Genomic DNA, 21,491 nt, shown 5'->3' with positions numbered 1-21,491 from the left:
ATTTATCAACACTACACAAAAATCAGTAAGGGAAGTATCTGATAGCAATGAGAACTTACCAGATCTCTAATTGGAGCTGTTTCCGAAGACACAAATCCGGAATCATCTTCACTCATTGAACTGCTGCACATTGCTGCCACTGCTCCAGCTTTCAACTCCGCACTGCAAAGCAAATATTCAATGATAAAAATTAGTTTGAAAAACTAAATTAAGAATAGAAATGATATCCTTCAAATAATTGTTTATTTGGCAACCGTTTTCAACTCAACTGTAAGCAATAAAATAATAATTAATTATATTTTTTTCATTTAATTATTTTAAAAAATAATTTAATTAATTATAATCTATTAATATTAAAATTATTTTAATTATATTAATGTTTATTCATTTATAAAATAGAATTATAGTACCCTTTTTGAAATTAATAAAATAATAGATTGAAAAAAATACAAATTATAACAACTAGTTTCAGTGTTTCCACACCATCTTCACGTTTTGAAAAATAAATTTTAAATGAACGTTTTTACGAATTTTAGTTTTATTTATTAGTGAAACGTTTATTTGAAACCGATTTATCAAAACCTAAAGATGGAAGATGGTGTGGAACACTGAAACTAGTTGTTATATAATTTGTATTTTTAATCTATTATTTTATTAATTTCAAAAAAGGGTACTATAATATTCTATTTTATAAATAAAAATAAGTAGCCCTGAATCCATAAATTTTAATTTGATCTAATTATATATTTTTTAAAATAATTTTAGAAAGAAAGATAACAGATTTTATGATGAAAAGAAATTTGAATTCAAGTTTTTTTTGTAAAAGCATTGTATTGACGTACCTATCACCGAGATTGAATCGAACCGGCTTTACTTCCTCAGATCGAAGGCTCAACTCATCCAGTTTTCTCAGCAAAGCTTCTTCCTCTTCCAGCAGGCTTGTATTGGCTGAATCACTGCAAACAATAGTACATATATAGGGTTTAAAGTTGATTTTCATTATAAGAAACATTTTGTAGCATAGAACTTTCATTTCAAATACAAACACGAGAATAGTTTATGAAAACTCCTTTTATAGTTAAAAAAATGAATAAAAATAAAAAAGCTTCAAGTATGGTAAAAGAGTAGAAATTAAGAGAATAGTTGATGAAAACTCCTTTTATAGTTAAAAAATAAATAAAATAATAATAAAAAAGCTTCAATTATGGTAAAAAAGTAGAAATTAAGAGAATAGTTGATGAAAACTCCTTTTATATTTGAAAAATTAAAAAAAAAACATAAAGCTTCAATAATTTATGGTATAAGAGTATAAATTAAAATACAACAGAAATAAATAGTTGGAGAGAATTTAAATAACAGATTAAGAGAGAATATTAAAAGCATAATGTTACGGTGGACGGGACACATTCTGAGGAAAGAAGAAAGCGCTCTGACAAGCAGTGTACTGAGGAATAATCATATAGGAAGGAGACCAGCTGGAAGGCCAAAAACTAGATGGTGGGACCAGGTCCGGAAAGATATGAGGAGGATGAGCCTAAAAGAGGAGGACGCGGGTGACCGAAACTTTTGGAGAGGCTTAGTTGATGAGGCTAAGTACCGACTGGGGTACGAGTGGCCACCGCAGTAAGTAAGATTAGGGTAGAATCAATAGGATGAACCCAAACTTGATTGTTATGATTGTGTAAACGAAATGCTATGACATTATGAAAATAAAAATTCACACATATCATTATTAATACGACAGCATAGTTGTAGTTCTAATTCTAAAATCATAGTTGTAATTCTAAAATCAAGCCAATTTGGTTAAATCGCAACTATTAAGCCAAACATTTGGAAATATACAGACTAATTTGAAGCAAAAATAGTGATTTGGAAACTGAAAACAACTATACTATTATTGTAATAAATAAAATGTGGTAAGTTTGAATACCTGAGTAATGTGCTGCTTTTTGGTGCCTCAACTTCGGTCAGATCACTGCTAATGATGGAGTCCGAACAAGAAACGTTGGCAGGTTGGAAATGGTAGATGCCATCCTCGTCAGTCTTAACTGCTTCTGTTCCAAACGTCGTGTTTTTATTCACGTCACCATTGAAATTGTAGATCTGAAACAACAAGAATCTATATATATATATATAAAAGCGAAATGGCACTCACTGACTGACTGACTGACTCACTCACTCACTCACTCGCAGAACTAAAAATCTACCGGACCAAAAACGTTCAAATTTGGTAGGTGTGTTCCTTTAGAGGCGCACTAGGAACGGATTTGGAAAAATTTTTAAAGATACGCCCAAAATCTGCATTTTTCCAGCGTTTTTTTATCGAGAACAAATGAACAGAAAATGTTCAAATTTACTACAGAAGCTTAGCTGGGTTGTAATAATGTTGTTATAGAAAGAATTTGAAATAACGCCAAAGATACGCCCAAAATTAGCGTTTTTTTGCGTTATCTCAGTTCTTTCATCAAGTAATAGACAGAAAATGTTCAAATTTGGTACAGAGGTTTAGCTAGGGTCTAAAAATTTTGTGATGAGGTGACTTTAATATTTCATCAAAGATACGCCCAAAATAAACGTTTTTCTTAGCTTTGGTACAGAGGTTTAGCTAGGGTCTAAAAATTTTGTGATGAGGTGACTTTAATATTTCATCAAAGATACGCCCAAAATAAACGTTTTTCTTAGCTTTTCTGCGTTTTCTCTGTACTTTGACTTTCTGATGGAATGAAACATGCTCAAATGAAAAATGCAGGCGAGCGAAGCGAACCCGCTGACATCATCTTTGGACGATCCAGTCGGGGTCCAGGGGGCGGAGCACCCTGGCTAGACGGATATGGCGAGCGAAGCGAGCCTGACGGCTAGTAAAGTATAAAAGTTTAGTATAGGCTATAACAATAGAATCTATTGAAATAATATGACTTATTTGAATATTCAACTCAATCATATTTTATCAATGGGCGGTTCCACCAAGCTCAGTCATGAAATTTGAACTTGGTCAAATTATGTACGCTTTACAACGAGCGAGAGTACTAGACAAAATGTGATAGTTACTATCGATAATTCCAGTGAACACTGGTAAATCGTACCCGGTTTGACCATATTCAAATGTCTTGACCGACCGAGCTTGGTGGAACCAGGAATTTTTCATTTTAAAGCATAATCCCTTGATCCCTTATTCCCATGATCATTATTTATTCCCTTGATACCTTAATCCCTTCGTCTCTTATTCCGACCCCCCTCAGCATCTGCTTTGGCTACTCAGTTGGAGTAAATGTGGCTGGACTTGAACTTCCAAGACGGACGTTGACGGCCCTCAACAGGGTTTGAATTATTGGTCACAGGAGATGTGGGGCTTCTCTCGAAGACTCGGGTAGTTTACTCTCCCCTGCTTGTGATTGTGATAGAAGCCTTTTGCCGAAGACACAAGAAACTAGTACAAACATGTTTGATAGACCTTTGTGATTTTGCTTGAAGCCTTTTGTTTTGCCTAAGATACAAGAAGCTTGTACAAACATGTTTGATAGACCTGTAGTATCGTTAGTGCCCAGCCCTCAGGAAACAGTAGTATTCATTCATCACGTCTGAACTACTGAACTGATTAACTTGAAATGCTGCATAAAGGGCCGGTTTCCGAGCTCGGGATTTGGCTAAGTTCTAGACTTTTTACAGCTGGAGTAAGAAAATTATCTTTCCGAAACGGGGCGTAGTCGTAGTCATTGTCAAAGTGACGTTTGAATTAAATTTCAAAAAAACTAGAAAATTAAACACAAAATAAAATAAAGAGAAAAAAGTGTAAAGTTTCAGATATTTTGAACTACAGTCGAACCTCTATATAACGAAGTCGATTATCCCGAGAAAAAATTCGCTGCCGAGAGGTATTCGTTATTGAGAGGTTCTGTCAAGAAAACTGCCACGATCCTATGAATCTTATAATATCCTATCACGGCGGTAAATAAATGAATATGGTACATAAAACATATCATCGCGAACATAGGTAGGGTACCTATTAGGCCAATATTAATATGGCAATTTGAACATTCATGCTGTCGATAAAATACATGTTTTTTGAATATTTGTAGAACGTAATAAGTAAGTAAACTCACCAATTTATTTTCAGGAAGCTTGTTTTGTACTATTAGTGGAGTTTAATCGAAGTACATATTCTGTAGCAATATTTACTATTACTATTAGATGGAACGCAAAATACGATTATTTTGTCAATATCTTCACTATAAATACTATAATAACCCAAATTTCCTATTTTTTGTTCTATATTTGAAAAGTGAGTAATATCGGTTGAATTTTGCATTTGAATAAAACATCATGTTTGATAAACGACTCACATTTATTCAAACAGTTTTAATCCTTGCCTGATAATTTTGAAAGCCTCTAGAACTTCCTGATCTGACGGATTCTTCTCCTCAGGTTCGTCACAGTCATCATCATCATCATAGTAAGTTCAAAGAATTGAGATGTGTGACAAAAGCAAGAATGGGGAAAAAAAGTCCAGTCGTTCACCTGCCTGGTCTACAATAATGAACAGATAATTCTGAACAATAATTCTCCATCGACAGAAGACAAAAGACAGAGAAGAATGGTGCAAATTGATACGGAGAGCCCACCCCAAATGACATTGGAAAATGAGGATGAAACATTTTATGAACTAATAAGATTATTAAGGGAATTGGATAAAATATTAATTTTATTTCAACTTGAAAACTCTTGGAATTCAATTTCCAGTAACTTGCATTCGATTGTCGAACCTCTATTGTTTCACCCTCTATTGACTGTATATCTTCTTCCTTCTTCTTACCTGAAATGCCATTATTTTTAGTCTATTGACCTTTCTGCTGAAACTAAAGAATTCCTTGAAAATGACCGTCTGCTTCCTATACACACTACACTTTGTATGTTGAAGTCAAGAGAAAACTTTGTTGTTGAGAGGTCCGAAATTCGTTAAATAGAGGTAAATAAGCAGCCAAAACTCTAAAATGTCATGGGACCAGGTGAAAATTCGTTATGTAGAGGATTTCGTTAAGTGGAGGTTCGTTATAGAGAGGTTCGACTGTATTTAGAAATGTTTAATTTCGTCAAGGTGAAGCGTTTCCAATTACAGAAATGAGAAAATAAAAACTGCGACTACTGTTATAAAAACTGCGACTACGCCCCGTTTTGGAAAGCTAATTTTCTGACTCCAGCTGTTTAAAGTCTAGAACTTAGCTAAATCCCGAGCTCGGAAACCAACCCTAAGATTCTCAATTTACCGAGGAAGGTTATAGCCCTAATTTCATTTTTAATAAACAATTGATTATTATTTTTTTAGACAAATTTGTGATACTGAGTTTACGTAAGATAGTAGCCCAATCATTTTTTTTATACAGTTGTTAATAACTTTAATATCACCATTGAATTGTAATACTCAATTCATTCTATTTGTGCTTTTAACAGACCCTTGCGGAACACCTGCTCGTTACTTATTAAAACTGTTTGCTAATTTATGCTGATTTGATAAGTAATTGTTGTGAATATGGTATCACTGACCGGTTTATCGAAGGTGGAAGCAGTGGTGTTTGGAGGCGGACCATCGATGGGTGACTTGGTTGAATCGAAGGCGGCCGTTGGGGCCGGAGGCGGCGGCTGCTGGTTGGGGGTGGAGGTTCGCGTCCTCTTCAGTTGCTGCCCCTCGGCCCCACCACTCTCAACCCCGCCCCCCTCCCTCTCCTCATCATCATCTCTCAGGCGTTTCTCGCTCTCTCCGTCTAGGATGCGGCCTGAAATCAAACCAGTGCATCAACATTATATTTTTGTCATAGTCATTCAATTTCAGCTGTTTTCCATGCATGAAATCAAGCCGGTAAACAGCTGTTTGCAGAACAAATAAACATATGATTCTCATTACAGCATACTCTACTGTAATGAAACCACATGTTTTCTTTACAGTCAAGTATGTTTCCTAGTTCCGAAATAGGAACAGCAAAACTGCTACAAAAACCCACCTTCAGCGCTCCAGGTGAAAGTTTTGTCAACTTCCTCAAAATTCCTGATTCGGATTTTCTAAACTAGGTTATGTTTATAGAATGCATGTAGTAATGTCAGCACAAGCAGGTAATGTTTTCTATTTCTCAATTATTCTTCTTTAGATTATTATGACAAAAAATAGTGTACGTTACTTGGACGTAAAAGTCTTTTGCAGTGCTCGAATGAAATTCTAGTATCGGCTAACGCCTCGACTAGAAACATCATCCTCGCCTGCAAAAGGCCCCTTCCCGTCCTTTTGACGTAAGATACTATATTCTATAAAGCTGGATTACTGTATCAGTAGTGTCCAGTACTGAGAGAATATAAATCCTATAAGTTATAATAGCGTTATTCATACTAGCTCAGCCGGGCTGAGTTGAAATAGTCCAATTACAACTCATGGGAATCATATTTTCACGGTACCGGTCACGTTGACTGATACGGATATGTGAGAATCCAGCTTTAAGCGATAAAAATAATGTTCAAAATGAGAAAATCAGTAAAAGCGTATGTTTTTTAAATAAAATGAACAAGGATGTTCTTTTCCCATAAAAAATGTTTCATACAACTAGAATAGTAGGATCAATTATTGTTGAAATTTATCATAGTAATTTGCATTTCTCAAGTTGGTCAATTACCGCTAGCTTTCATAGGATATCTTAAAGAGAAAAAGAAAAATATTGTTTTTTACACTAAATACCACAAAACACATGAAAACACGACATTTTTCTTCTGTACGGTACCCTAGGAAATATAAATCGTATTAAAAATTAAAAAGCGACTGAGTCACTGTTAAAACTGTAACTTTGGTCCTATACCAAATAACTGTAGAATTTGACAATATTACGTGTGTTTTTAGTTCATTAAATAGTATTAATTTTATTTTTTTCACAGTACAATAATTCTTCAACAACTCTTAAAGGAGTGGAAAATTTCTATTCATGTCTGATAAATGCTGAATCAAAATGCTTACATAAATCAAAATTGCTGTAGTATAAGGAGTTTTAATGTGTGATTGATGTATTTATAAAGACATGTTGCTCATTCTGATCATACTGCAAAATATTCTACTAAACTGTGTAGCATAATGATAATAAGCAAATCACCTTGATGAGTACTGATATTCAAATGAAAAAATGAAGGCTTCCTACTCTATTAACACAGATACTTTCACAAATAGTATCAATGATCAAAAATGATATTATCGATGGAGGATGGAGAATAAATGAACCAATCACAAGTATATACTTATCATTAAAACAAAAAATAATACGGTTAAATAATCGAAATTTGAAAAAATAAAATTAATTACGATTATACTACCTGACAACCACATTACCTGGACAATATTTGCAATAAAGTGCTCGCAGACACATTATAATAAGGCACCGTACAAAAGTAAACTACAAACTTTGTCAGGTATTACCACATATTGAAAGTCATTATCTGATTCAGTCAAAATATTTTTCATGTATTTATTAGACTATATAAATAAGATTAATCGATGCAAAGTCGATACGATTAAATGAGAAGTAAATCGATTGAAAGGCAATGACACTGAGACGCGCTCGTGCCGTCTCATCTCAGACTGGAACGAGGACAAAAATAAACTAGAGAAATTTCTAGTGAAAATGACAAGAAGGGTAGGAGAGAGGAGCGAGACAAACAGACACTCCGATTCAAATAAGCTGCGGCTGGCTGGCACTCAGCCATCAACTTTGTTTACTATTATCATGTATTTTACGTGAAAGAAGCGCACGATTGCCAACCAAATTGCTTGTTGAAATGTAGATACAATAATAATTATTAATCAATTCATCTCAAATCACATTTCATTCGAAACTTTTCTTTGTTGTTGTGAAGGTGATTTAGTGGTAGATAGATATAGTAATATAGAGAAATAGTACAGGCTCAGCCTAGTTTTTCCTTCAATGTCATAATTATATTATTATTGTAGTATTTTGTACAATAAATAAATAAAAAGATATATCCATACGGAATTAGCAATATCAAGTCGTTTTCATTTTATTCAAAATATTAGGTCTCATTTTATTTATTTTTGCCCCATGTGTGAAGGTTTAAGGACTTTGAGAAGTCTTCCAAGTACTATAATATTTATTTTTTATTAATATGTTTGATTCCATATTCTACCCATCTACGACTGAATTTGAAAATGATTCTGTACTTTACTGTCATATATTTCTGTGCTTTGTAGTTTTTTGATTCTGTACTGTTTATTCAAGTAAATAAAATCATTTTTTAAATGATTTATATTTTGAATGGTAGGAGAATATTTCAATTGACATCTGTAACTGCTCACTTGAATGTCACTTGATTAAATCTAAGTTATAAAGTCAGCACCTGATTAGGATTGGTTAGCTACCCTTGCTTGGCAGATAGCTCTATCCTTTTCTACTTCCGCCCTATTACCAAATCGTTTGTTGGCTGTGAAGAAGTATCATAAACTACGATAATATACAAGACTCAATTATGAAAATTCAATATTAAACCATGAGAAAATATATTTTCTTGTGTTAAAAAAATAGTTAATTATTTAATTTTGAAGTGACACATAACCTAGCTACATTTGGACTGTTGTATAAATTAGAATTGGAACCGTTTTGGGCGTAAGCCTGTAAGTTGTGTAATTCTGAATGATTAAATAAATAATGCTGTAGTTCTACTCACTGGGCGATTGGGGCTCGTCATGTGGTTTGTGTGCGGGAGGCGGTGGAGGTGGCGTGGAGGGATGGGGCGGAGGCGGCGAGCGCACACGGGGTGCATTGAACGAGGCCGAACGGGTGGCAGTTGCCGCCCCCGTTACCGCCCCCGACACTGGTTGCTGCTGCTGCTGTTCTGTTTGGATAACAGTCGCCTTTACCTCGTTCTTGTTCGGATCGCTGTTGTACCTACAAACAAAATTATATTCATGATTAACGGTTATTAAAATCCATTACCCACGCACAAAGTAAAATACTCTTATCAGCGAAAGCATAAATAACTAAGTAGGATATTAATAATGATATGGAGTGACCTGACTGGCTCAGGTCTAGTGTTAGAGCTTTCAGGTCGCACCTGATCAATTTCAGGGCCACTGACATGACCCAACGACAAGACAAATAATAGCATAAATAGTTATAACTGACCGAGCGAAGTGAGGTCCAAGATTCAAGTCGACGGTTTGGCATTCATCTTAATGTTTAAATGTTAAATGTTTTGAGATGCAAAATTTTCAAAAACCTTGTATACACGTCGACGCGCAAATTAAAAAGGAACATACCAGTAAAATTTCATGAAAATCTATTACCGCGTTTTGCCGTAAATGCGCAACATATAAACATTTAAACATTAAGAGAAATGCCAAACCGTCGACTTCAATCTTAGACCTCACTTCGCTCGGTCAACTAGTAATTGAAAGGAGTACATTATTTCTTTCTCCAGTTCTAACTGAAATTAGTAGCAACGTAAAGAGCATTTAATACTTGGAGATAGTAGGGAAGAATGGTTTCCATATCGTCCTCGGATGGATTTATGATCTTTGGAGGGTGTTTGCATTTTTTTGGTTTATTGGTATGCTTCATTTCTTGAAGTGTTGGCTTTGAAGAGTCTTGCACTGGTTTTGAATAATGATTTTAAACAACTGGGAAGAGAATAGAATGACTGCCTTTATTTTTGACTAGGAATGTGACATGCTATAAGTTATTCAATTTAAAATTCATTATTTGTAGGAATTTGTTTTATAGTGAATGGGTCGGGGAGCGTTGAGGAGGGTCACAGGTGGAAGGTTTCCGGAAGCTTTGGGCACAGTCTAATGGAGAGGAGAGACTCTTCTTTCGTCAAAGACAAGAAGTGCTTCGAGAGAAAGGTTAACTTTGATTGTAACAACATAATTAGTTTGTAATTACACCAGTGTACAAGTTTCTCTTGAAGTACACTGAATCAATCAACTCTACACTACTTGAGAAAAGTTTACAATCAAGTTTTTTCACAGTATATCCAATAGAGATTCAATTCACGTACTCGTATTTACCTACTATCGAGTTTCTCCTACTTTTAGCATAGAAAAAAAGATAGCATAAGAAGATATCCCATGGTATAGGTCGTTTATGTTCCAAATTTTGAGCAGATTTTTGCTAACAAGCCGACTACTTTCTATTATACCTGTTTTGGTCGGTTGAGAGTGTAAAGGTGCGTACAGACTGTCGCTCTGCTCCGCAACCGAACGTCACTCCAGCAGAGCGATTGATGATCGACCGGCGAGCAACAATGGTTCGACCGGGGAACGCGAGAAGATCTACCATCTTCCGTAACGTTCATGATGGGTGCGTGGGCGGTCCGACTGTGGTTCGATGGTGGTACGAGGGCGGTACGAGGGCGGTACGAGGGAGGAGCGTGCTCGGTGCGGGTTGGAAGCACGAATATGTGTACACAGCTTTAGAACGGCACTGTATCAGTATGAGAGACTACCAGCACAGCTCCACGAAAAAGAACTACTACATAGGATAATTGGCCGAGCGAAGTGAGGTCTAAGATTCAAGTCGACGGTTTTGCATTTCTCTTTATATTTAAATGTTTATATGTTGGGCATTTAAGGCGAAACGCAACAATAGATTTTCATGAAATTTGACAGTTATGTTCCTTTTTAAATTGCGCGTCGACGTATATACAAGGTTTTTGAAAATTTTGAATTTCAAAGATAATATTAAAGGAAAAGAAGCCTCATTCATTCATACGCCAGTATTAGAGTAGAAATCAGACTATAGAATTATTCATCATAAATCAGCTGTCAAGTGGATTATAAATTGCATGCCATGACGCATGCAATTCAATATCTCAATGTAACTTGGTGAAAAATCAGCTGCTGTGTGGACTATTAATTACATGCCTCATTGAATGCAATTTTTATGCACTATTAAATGAACTATTGATTGCATGCACTAACACATGTAATAAATCATGCAATTAATAACTAAAATAACATAGTATTGTCTCTCGACCTTTCTCTGCTTTGAACTCGGGCTGTCCTGTTGCCAGTATGTCTTGAAGGAGATTTGCTTTTGATGTTATCATTTTTGATACACCAACCCCTACAGCCATTAGCCGTTTTCACACCGATATCTCGCCGACACGACATACAGACAGGATTTACTCTGATGGACAGTATAAGAGGAGGCTGTGTTTTATAACTGCGCGAAGTCTACTGTTCACAGAACTACTAGTCAGCTAGAGTTATTAGTGGAATTTGGAACATAAACGCTTTATACCATGAGATATCTTCTTATGCTATCTTTTCTCTATGCAATTAGTAAAATTTATTAAATAATTTTTGTATAATTGAGGGTACACTAACCTAGCAGCCGTAGTTCTTGACTTGGAGAAGTGCGACGTCCAGTTCTTCTGCTTCTCTATGAGCTCGCGGCTGTTCAACTTGCGCTCTGGCTTCTCGGGTTTGGCTGGCTTTACCACCCCCGGTACACCGCCCCCACTGCCTCCGTTCACCGCCCCCGGCCGAACCACTGGCGCTGCTCGTATCACAGATGGCTCCTTGTCCTTCGATGTGCTGTTGCCGCTCTTCTCCTTGTTACTTGGTGCGCTGTTGCCGCCACTGTTCAGTAAGTACTCGTTGCTGCCGTAAGTGCCGTTCGTCTTCTGGTGAACGCCATTCTCGGTCGCCCTCTTCAACTGTTCCAACAATATCATACAAAGAATTATAATACACATTAAGAGGCTAATTATACCTATCAACATCAATTAAAAGCGTGAGATAAATTTTCTCGTGTTTAAACTTCCAACCAATATAACCTATAAACTCAAGTGTTTATAGTGAGTAAAATTTGGGTATTACGGCGAGGCAAAACATCTCTCAGGAACGAGGATTTCTCTGCCAATAAGAGCCACAAGCATGAATAAAACAATTGAATGCGTCTTAAACTCTAATACTTGAAAAATATCAAACTCGAAGGCCCGGTTGCACAATAGCCGGTTAAATTTTAATCGTGATTAATATCACAAGAACCGATCAGAGAAAGCTTTTTTCGTAAAGAAGGCTCCTCTGATTGGTTCTCGTGGAATTAATCACGATTAAAATTTAACCGGCTTTTGTGACACCGGCAATAAGCCTTCGAGGTTCATGTTAGAACAAAGATTTTACAAGCATTCTATCTGAGAGGATGGCAGTAGGCTGAGATAATTAAATGCGTCTTCAACTCTGATACTTATCAAACTCGAACTAAGCCTTAAAGATTCTTTGTAGAGCAAAGAATTCACAAGCATTTTAATAGAGATGATGGCAAAAGACCAACATGGACAGGCTTGGAACTACAGAAAGAGATGCACCTAGAAACTTTCTGTTTGTGCGGCCATCAACTTGGATATCGATAACCCTGGGAGTAAGAAAGTAAGTAACATTGGCAAAAGGGTATTGAAATTAGGAAAGCTGTTGCAGCCAGATATTATCGTTCCTCCAGTCCCATTGATCTGTAAACTGAATTATAGAAAACAAATTGAACTACAAAGAAAACTATATAAAAAATGAAATTAAGCTAGTAACAAAAAAAAACATGAACATGGTGTTTTAGCTCAAACCAAAATAAAAGAAATATTATACTTCTGGCGTCCAGGAATAAGATAATATAATTTCATAACAAACCATGGAAAATTTTCAAATAAAATATCAAAAAATGATTCATAAATCTATCAACTATGCTTCCACATTGTTGTAAATTAATTGATTATAAAAAGTGTACCATATATAATGATACACCTAATGGTTATGTTGATAACATTATTACTACAATTTGAATTAGTGAGACGTCATTTTTTGACGTGTCCTTGTGGTTTTGTGATCACACCATGGACCTCAAATACTGAATATTAAATATTGTGCTTATCTAATTGTAAATCTAATCATAGTAAAGCGAATAAGATAATATGTATAATTGTATTCAGGTTGTTGAAAAAACTATATTAGATAAACTGTGGAAATTGAGCATAATGTTTGAAAAACATAAACATGGTTTGGAAAAACAATACCTGTAAGTAGTAGCTAGTGTACGACATTATGTGGTATATAAGACTGAAAGGCGAAACCCCAAATCATCAACTGACAGAACAATTTTCTTAAAGACAAGACAATTTGAGTGGAGCATTTAGTTGGCTTTCCAGTTCAACTGTTGCATAACATGGTTTGTTGTTGCTAAAGCCCACAGTGAACTGTTGGTTTCACACCAACTGCTTAAACCAACAACAGCAAAAAGCAGATTCTGAGACAAAATCAATAGGAAACGGCACAATATGTATTTACAAATGTCAGTGTTGAATAACAAATTGGAAAGCACAATGATTGTGTAGAAAAACGAAAAATGATTGAGTCAATAAGTCTTAAAAGAAAAGAAAGTAAGTAACATTGGCAAAGGAGTATTGAAATTAGGAAAGCTGTTGCAGCCAGATATTACCACCATCTACTGTACATCAAACGCTCAACGAATTAAAGAATAAGAAAAATGGAAATGGATGTAAAATATCCTATTTCATGAAAAAGCTTTCTTGGAGGTTAACGCTCTTCATCTAAAAATATTTTACTCGAAAAATAAAAGTACTCAACCATTTAATGAGATTAAATGTAGAATGGAATCGCTTCTCTAAAAGAATAGTACAGAAACCACTTAATCCACCACAATAAATAATAATCATCATCTCAAATTTGTTATGCCTTCACAAAAGTTTTTGAGATTGTTCAATAACTATTAGCTTCATAAGCATAATAAGATCACTCATGTCTATATGCACCATCTACGTACGTTTATCCACGTTTAACGCTAATCTACGATTACATGAAGGTTCGGTCGCAGTTATTATGATGCGTTTCATTCCGGATTTAAGCCAACAACGGATTTATATCCGTTTAAACCGAGATTGTGATACGGGCATTAGACCATATGAATAATCTACTTGTATAACCACGTTTACTTGTAGGTATGATCGCATTGATTGACCGAGCGAAGTGAGGTATAAGATTCAAGTCGACGGTTTTGCATTTCTCTTTATGTTAGACTTTTTGAATAATTATTTAGTTACTGTTCTAGATTTTTTAATTTCGGACTCTAATAGTATCTATTTGATTCAAAATTTGCTAGTTTTTCTAAGAATTGAAGAGTGTGAATTGTATTTTGAAAAGTGAAAGTGACATAACCAACATTTTGATTTGGACAGAATAGTATAAATCGGAAATGGGACAGTTTTGGGCATGAGCCTGTTGTGCCTTTCCTCATGTGAAGTATTTGTACACAATGTAAATAAATAAATAAATTAATGTTAATATTTTTGTTTATATGTTCTGCATTTACAGCGAAACGCAGAAATATATTTTCATGAAATTTGACAGGTATGTTTTTGAATTTCGCGTCGACGTATACATAAGGTTTTTTTTGAAATTTTGCTTTTTAAGGATAATACAAAAGAAAAAGGAGTCTTCTTCGAACGCCAGTAAAAATCAGACTATTCATCTTAAATCAGCTGTCGAGTGGATTATTAATTGCATGCAATGATACATGCAATTAATATCTCAATGTATCTTCGTGAAAAGTCAGCTGTTGTGTGGACTATTAATTGCAAGCAATGAGGAATGCAATATTGATAACTCGAAGTAGCTTATTATTTTATCGCGTCTTTTCTCTGCTCTCATCAACTCGGTAAGCTTTTGATGATAGTAGCATAGTTGTTTACAACAAATTATCAAATTATTAGCATTGTAATGCTAATTATTATAATTAATATTAATAATTAATGTCGATACAACAACCCGATACCGATTTACAGACAGATATTTCGCCGACACGTCAGGACAGGACATAATTCACTCTGATGGACAGTATTAGAGGAGGCTGTGGTTTTTAACTGCGCGAGATCTACTGTTCACAGAACTACTAGTCATAATGTGTTTCATTCAGAGTTTGGAAGAACATCTGACATTGCTCCTTTCAAACCGAGATGGTGCATATGGGAATTTGAGTCGAAGCACAAAATTTATGTCTTGCTTGGAGCCGTTGACATTAAAATACTGGTAGAACTGCTGACCAAATTCCAAAGTGATCATAACAAAATTGATAAAGAAAGTGACATAAACTGAAAGTAAAATTCATCTGAAAGTTTTACCTGTGAAGAAGCTGGCGATGGTTCCCTATTAGCCCTGACTGGAGATTCACCGCCTCCCGAGGAATTTGTTGAACTGGATCGGGACCTGAGATCATTCGTTTTCGACTTTTCCGTTCCCAATGTTCGACCTCTGTTCTCTTCACCTGTAACAGCATACATACCACAATATATTATTTGAAAAATACAGGAACTTCTAAGCATATTCAATTTCAAAGGTCAGCTGTAAACAAGGAGTTCATGTACTTTGAAAGTGCTACAGTCTGTGAATAAACAAGTTGTTCTTACTGAATAAAAAGACTAAGAAATTGTCAAAAAATGTACAACCGAAACCGGTCTTTCTAACTATCAATTAATCTGTGGTTTTTGACAATTTCTTAGTCTTTTTATTCAATATGAATAATTACCACAATATCAACTTCTCAACTACACAAAAACTTGTTCTTACATTTGGATAATTGACTGCATGTGGTATAAAAGTGAAAAAAAATAATGCTTTATAAACATCGCAGTTCAGAATGGATCAAGAAACAGTCTTTAAAATAAAGGTGTTAACATATCGAGTAATTTAAATGAATTTAACTACCTTCATTTGAAGGGGTTCTTAACATCTCTATAACTGTGGTTCTACGAAAGAGACACCCTTGGAGTTTTGATATTCAGATTATAATTTCAATTATCAACACACTCGTTTTTCTGGTGTAGTGGCCTTCAGCCTTCTACGTTCTGCCTGGTCGTGGGTTAGAATCCCGCAGTAGGCATCAACTTTGCATCAACTCATCAATCACCCACACTCTCATTCTATAGCCCACTTACAAGTAAAAAGCTTATATGGACATCATGAAAAATATGTAGAAATGGTCTCAAGCTGTGCTGAACCAAACTAGACTATATCAATTAGTACAATGCTAAGTAGTTATTAGCATCTGACACAGTGTATGGTGAGATGTAGTGACCTGTGTCATACTGAAGATGACATCATAGGTTTGAAACTTGTTTTTGTTTTTCTCCAAATAAATTTGTGATATTTCACCCTACATCTTTGTGTTTTCATTATGTGTTTAGTATGTTTTCATACATTTATTAATAAAATAGAATTATAGTACCCTTTAAAATTAATAAAATAATAGAATAAGAATACAAATTATAACAAGAAAGTATCCCTGGAGTCATACATTTTGAGAAACATCTATTTTTGAAATTTATTTTTATAACCTGACGATGGTGTGATCACCGAAACTAGTAGTTATAATTTGTATTCTTATTCTATTATTTTATTAAATTCAAAGGGTACTATAATTCTATTTTATTAATAAGAGAAAGTTTTCATACATGTTTAGTATGGTCCGGGCTTTACGGCCAATGTTATTTCGATAGAACAATAGGAGCACACTGTTGCCGTTTTTGACCGAGCGAAGTGAGGTCTAAGATTCAACTCGACGGTTTGGCATTTATCTTAATGTTTAAATACTTATATGTTGCGCATTTACGGCGAAACGCGGTAATAGATTTTCATGAAATTTGACAGGTATGTTCCTTTTTTAATTGCGCGTCGACGTATATACAAGGTTTTTGGAAATTTTGCATTTCAAGGATAATATAAAAGGAAAAAGGAGCCACCTTCATACGCCAATATTACATTAAAAATCAGACTATAGAATTATTAATCATAAATCAGCTGACAAGTGATTACTGTACACAGATGTGTGGAGAAGCCAGTCTATTGCTCTATTTCCATAAGGTCTATAGTTTCAATCAGGTACTTGTGGATGAGAATACTGCGTGAGGTCTACTGTTCACAGAACTACTAGTTATGCTGATTCTATCAAAAAGTCCTACGCTCTATTTTTCGTTTATTTCTATCAGACAATTATTTCATAGGTTCTCTGGATTCTGTGAAATCTGGCAGCGCTGTACTCCATAAGAACAGTGCTGTAAAATAAGGTATGTACAGACTATAGTTATTATCACCTGAATCAGAGTAGTTGTCATGATATCAATTCAGGGGATGATTTTAACAATAGTTGATTGAAAAGTTATTGAGTACACTCGATCAGAGTAGTTGTCATGATATCAACTCAGGGGATGATTTCAACAATAGTTGATTGAAAAGTTATTGAGCATAGAATTGAGTACACTCATTACAAAAATCGTCAAAACAAAGTACTGACCCAATTTTTCGAAGAGAGCTCGTGCATTGTTGAACCTGGCCACGTGACTCTCGGTCCTGACAACAGTGACGGGAGGCGGCAAACCGCCCCCATCGGGCGACTTGAGGGGCGGCTCCATCACCAGCACATCTGTCCCACCTCCGCCACCGCCCCCGGCTTGGAATATGTTCGCTATTTTCGAGACCTTCGTGCCACCTACCACCCTGCCCCCTCCACTCATCTTATCCTCCATTCTGCAACGAATTACATCAAACAATCAGTAATAATAAAATTTAATTCAGTAATTATCATTAATTGATTATTATTGATTTTCGTTTGATAATAATAACAATTCATTAGCATTTGAATAATTGAAATATCTCAGGAAATTCCATATGTTAAATACAGTACATCACACTTATACAATTAGTATATTCTAAATTAAAAATCAGAATATTTAAAACTAAAATATTCAAATAATTGGATATTCTGATTTGTGTTACTAAAACAAATAACGTTTAGAATTTAGATGTCTAATCATCATCGTTAGCTCTCCAGAATTTGTTTTCTTTATTTTCTCAAACATTTATACTAATAAGCTTTTTTGACGCCTTTAGAATTTCTGAATAGCTATCCGAGCCTTCATTATAATGAAAAATATTGCCTGAGGAACGAAGGTCCCGATTGCTCCATATTACGGTTTTTACATGAATATTACTTGACTATTTCAAAAAAGCATTCAGAGCGGTAAATTCTGTTTAGACAGTTTTTCATATTGACATACGATTGCCCTGAAATGAAGTAGGTTACTCCTATCAGCGAACACATTTTTTTAATTTTTCTGGTTGATGGCAATTTGAATAATAACCAATGATGATAATAATTTATTTTTCTGTTCTTTCAAATGAGCATAGACAAGGCTTAATCTTCAAGTTATTTGCAAATCGATAATGATAATAATAATTTATTTTAATGTTCTTTCAAATGACCATAGACAAGGCTTAATCTTCAAGTTATTTGCAAATCGATAATGATAATAATAATTTATTTTAATGTTCTTTCAAATGACCATAGACAAGGCTTAATCTTCAAGTTATTTGCAAATCGATAACAACAAATTTCTAACTAATAATGATAATTACAGTATGATAAATTGGATATAGGTTCTCTACCAATAATAGTATGGTTATAATCCATTCTATAAATATAATATTGTATTATTCATACTTCTTTTTAATTGTTATAGGTAAACTGTCATCGTGAAAATATTCTAAAAACTACACAGTTTATTTGAACATAATTTAGTCGAGTGTTTAGTGTCTCATTGAAGTCCTGAATTCAAGGTAAGAATCACAATTAAGGTAGGAATAGTAAATTTGTAGCTCGTGTAGACAGGCCTAAAATGGAAAATAATGTGTTAATTCTTCAGTTGACAAAATAAGAGACATAATAAAATTGAGAAATGAAAAGGCCACGAAATCGAAAAGCAAAATGAGAAGATACTTTAGGGGTAGCATAATATTCAACACAATGATCTCTACGATACTTGACACTAAAAAATATGGAACAATATAAGTAAGAAGTTGATAGGGGCTTGAACTTGATAGGGGCAGTCACAACACTTCAGTAGATATTGTAGAGACTAGTACAAGTGACATAACAAGTGTGATCTTCATGTATGTGATCAAGTGCGAGTGAAAGAGGCTTCAACTTAGCTCACAGTACTATTTGTATTAGTACTAATACATACATTGTAAATAGGACGATAAAATATTTATCTATAATCAATTTGAAATTCATCCAAATCGGCGAATACGGCGAAGGCACGGGATAGAGGCACTTCTATAGTGTAAACGTTATCTACGATATACGCTTAGGCATAGAGAAAGGAGAGCATAAAAAGATATACCATGGTTTAGGTCGTTTATTTATTTATTCGTGGACAGAATCACAAATCTTATAAATATGATTAGGAAGGAACAACAGGCTTGACCCAAATCTATTTCATTCCCAAATTTTGATAAATTAATAAAATGTCCAAAAATTTATGTTCCAAATTTCAAGCCGATGATTATGAGAGCAGTGAAATTTGGAACATAAACGCCCGATACCACGAGATATCTTCTTATGCTATCTTTTCTCTATGGCTTAGGTTTAGCCAACACTGAAGGAGTTTTTTTCACAGCATCTCAAATCTCTATTATATGATATTAACGTGTATAATGTGAACATGAAGAATCACAGCAGATCAAAAACTTGATTGAGGTGAGGATTGAAACAAAATGTATTGAAAAAATTGTACAATTAAATTGACACTCATGATTGGATTTTAAGAAATAATCCTATTCAAACAAATTCTAGAAACTGAAAAATGTCAACAACAATGATAGACATTTACATTGTTTTCTTCTAAAGATGTTCTAATAGAATTAACTTTAATCGTTATTTACACTACTATTGCTTTCCTTTTGTTTTTGTGGTCTGATTAATTACTGTGTGTTTTTTTGGAAAAGCAATAATAACAATAGAGTATTGAATGACTGATGAAATTTAACCGATAGAAATGTTAAAACTCACCTTGGGTAAGGGTTCCAAGTAGGGGCTCTGTCAGGTCATCTTGAGCTTCACATTTCAGGAATTTTTTAGTGCCACCTAGAAAAAAATTAGACTATTAGATGAAAATGTTGGATTATTTAGAATGATATTTCAAACTATCAAGAGCTTAGCAATTTCAAACGAACTTCCCGAGATGCGAGACAATTTCAAGGTAACTCTGATTTAAGAATAATTTGAATTAAAGATGAAGTAATACTCCCAGTAGATACACCATATTATAGTAATAACAGTGATAAGTAATCAAATCAAATAAATTTATTTCTCAGAATGTTATACACAGAAATGATAGTTACAGTACAATAAGATATATAGAAAACCCCCTACAAGACTACAGGTCTGTGTGTAGGAGAATAAGATGTTATTTATTAAACACTTTTATCGCAGTAGCTTATTTCCATGATGTTAAACCATGATCCTGGTTTTCAATATAAGTTTGTGAAATATATATCATCGTTAATAGCAGAGTTATTCTCAAAATCAATTGACAAATGACTAGATAACGCTAATGCCGGTTAATGCTATTAGGCCTAAGACCCGCCGCGATATAGAGCAATACCTATAAATAGCAGAAATCCGGACTGTCTAAAGGTCTACTAAACTCGACTAGCGCCATGCTTATCATCTGACTATTGATTCATTAGTCTTGACTAATTCATATTATAATTTGGGCCCAATATTACCGGCTACACTTCAGTGGTTGCTTGAATAATAGATAATCCAGGAGAAGGAAAATTCAATGAACAAGTCCGATACCCTAATACTCCAGAGACCTATCAAAGGATTAATGAATAAGCATAAAACAGTATGTATGGATTAAACTGTGAGAAGGTTCCCGCTTTATGAGAACAGAATTCTCATTCAATGTCTAGATTAGCCTTGTTGTCGGGATTTCGATTTTATACCGGTTCGGATTTGCAAAACGAAACAATATGGATTCCTTTACAATGAAGGATGCACATAAAAGATACCTTTGGCTATCAAGGGTTAATTCCATAATATGAAATTCTAGTTCTGTAATAACATTGGTAAAAATCTCGTAAATTATGCTGGTCTTATACCAAATAAAATATAGCCTACGTCATTTTGGTTTTTCATGTTTTCGGAAATACATGTTTTGGAATGACGTTGGTAAACATATCATAAATAATAGTGTATTGAAGAGGGTGACTAGTGATATATTTGGTGGTTTATTCTTTATTAATTTATACAAGATATAGGTACATAATCGAAATGATAGGGAAAGGAAAAAAATCAGGTAACCTTGTGCTATTCCTCTCCCAAATTTAGATAACGTAGCTAATACTCCGAAATAGTTCAAGTCTTGTCAATTCACAAAATTGTCAGTCCTCAAATATTTTCACAAAGTAGATTTTCATATTCAGTTTAAGAGATTTAGTAGATGGCCAGTGACTTGAAAATGTTTACAAATTATTGTGGTGTTATAAGTGAATGTACATGAAATTTTATAGACCACTCTCTAATGCAATAGGAATCGTATTCTTATTGCTGGTGAACTATACAAATTGTTCAGATAGGATGGACGTAATATTTACCAAAGTT

At 34.4% G+C, this 21,491-nt stretch overlaps 1 protein-coding gene across 1 annotated transcript in view; it reads right to left on the bottom strand.

The window, feature by feature from the left end:
* Positions 1-21,491, bottom strand: part of LOC111046596 — a 102,358-nt gene that overhangs the window by 52,122 nt on the left and 28,745 nt on the right. The window contains exons 2-10 of the mRNA XM_039429544.1: positions 19,893-19,967; positions 17,337-17,569; positions 15,169-15,311; positions 11,366-11,697; positions 8,704-8,924; positions 5,539-5,768; positions 1,931-2,103; positions 843-956; positions 60-162 (exon numbers count right to left, since the gene is read on the bottom strand). Of these exons, the coding sequence (XP_039285478.1) occupies positions 60-162; positions 843-956; positions 1,931-2,103; positions 5,539-5,768; positions 8,704-8,924; positions 11,366-11,697; positions 15,169-15,311; positions 17,337-17,568 (1,548 nt within the window). The 5' untranslated portion in view covers position 17,569; positions 19,893-19,967. The remainder of the gene's footprint in view (positions 1-59; positions 163-842; positions 957-1,930; positions 2,104-5,538; positions 5,769-8,703; positions 8,925-11,365; positions 11,698-15,168; positions 15,312-17,336; positions 17,570-19,892; positions 19,968-21,491) is intronic.

This window comes from Nilaparvata lugens, chromosome 5, assembly GCF_014356525.2.
Source record: "Nilaparvata lugens isolate BPH chromosome 5, ASM1435652v1, whole genome shotgun sequence".
NCBI classification, from domain to species: Eukaryota; Metazoa; Arthropoda; class Insecta; order Hemiptera; family Delphacidae; genus Nilaparvata; species Nilaparvata lugens.
Note: the sequence above shows the minus strand (reverse complement) of the source record. Positions and strands in the feature narration are given on the sequence as shown.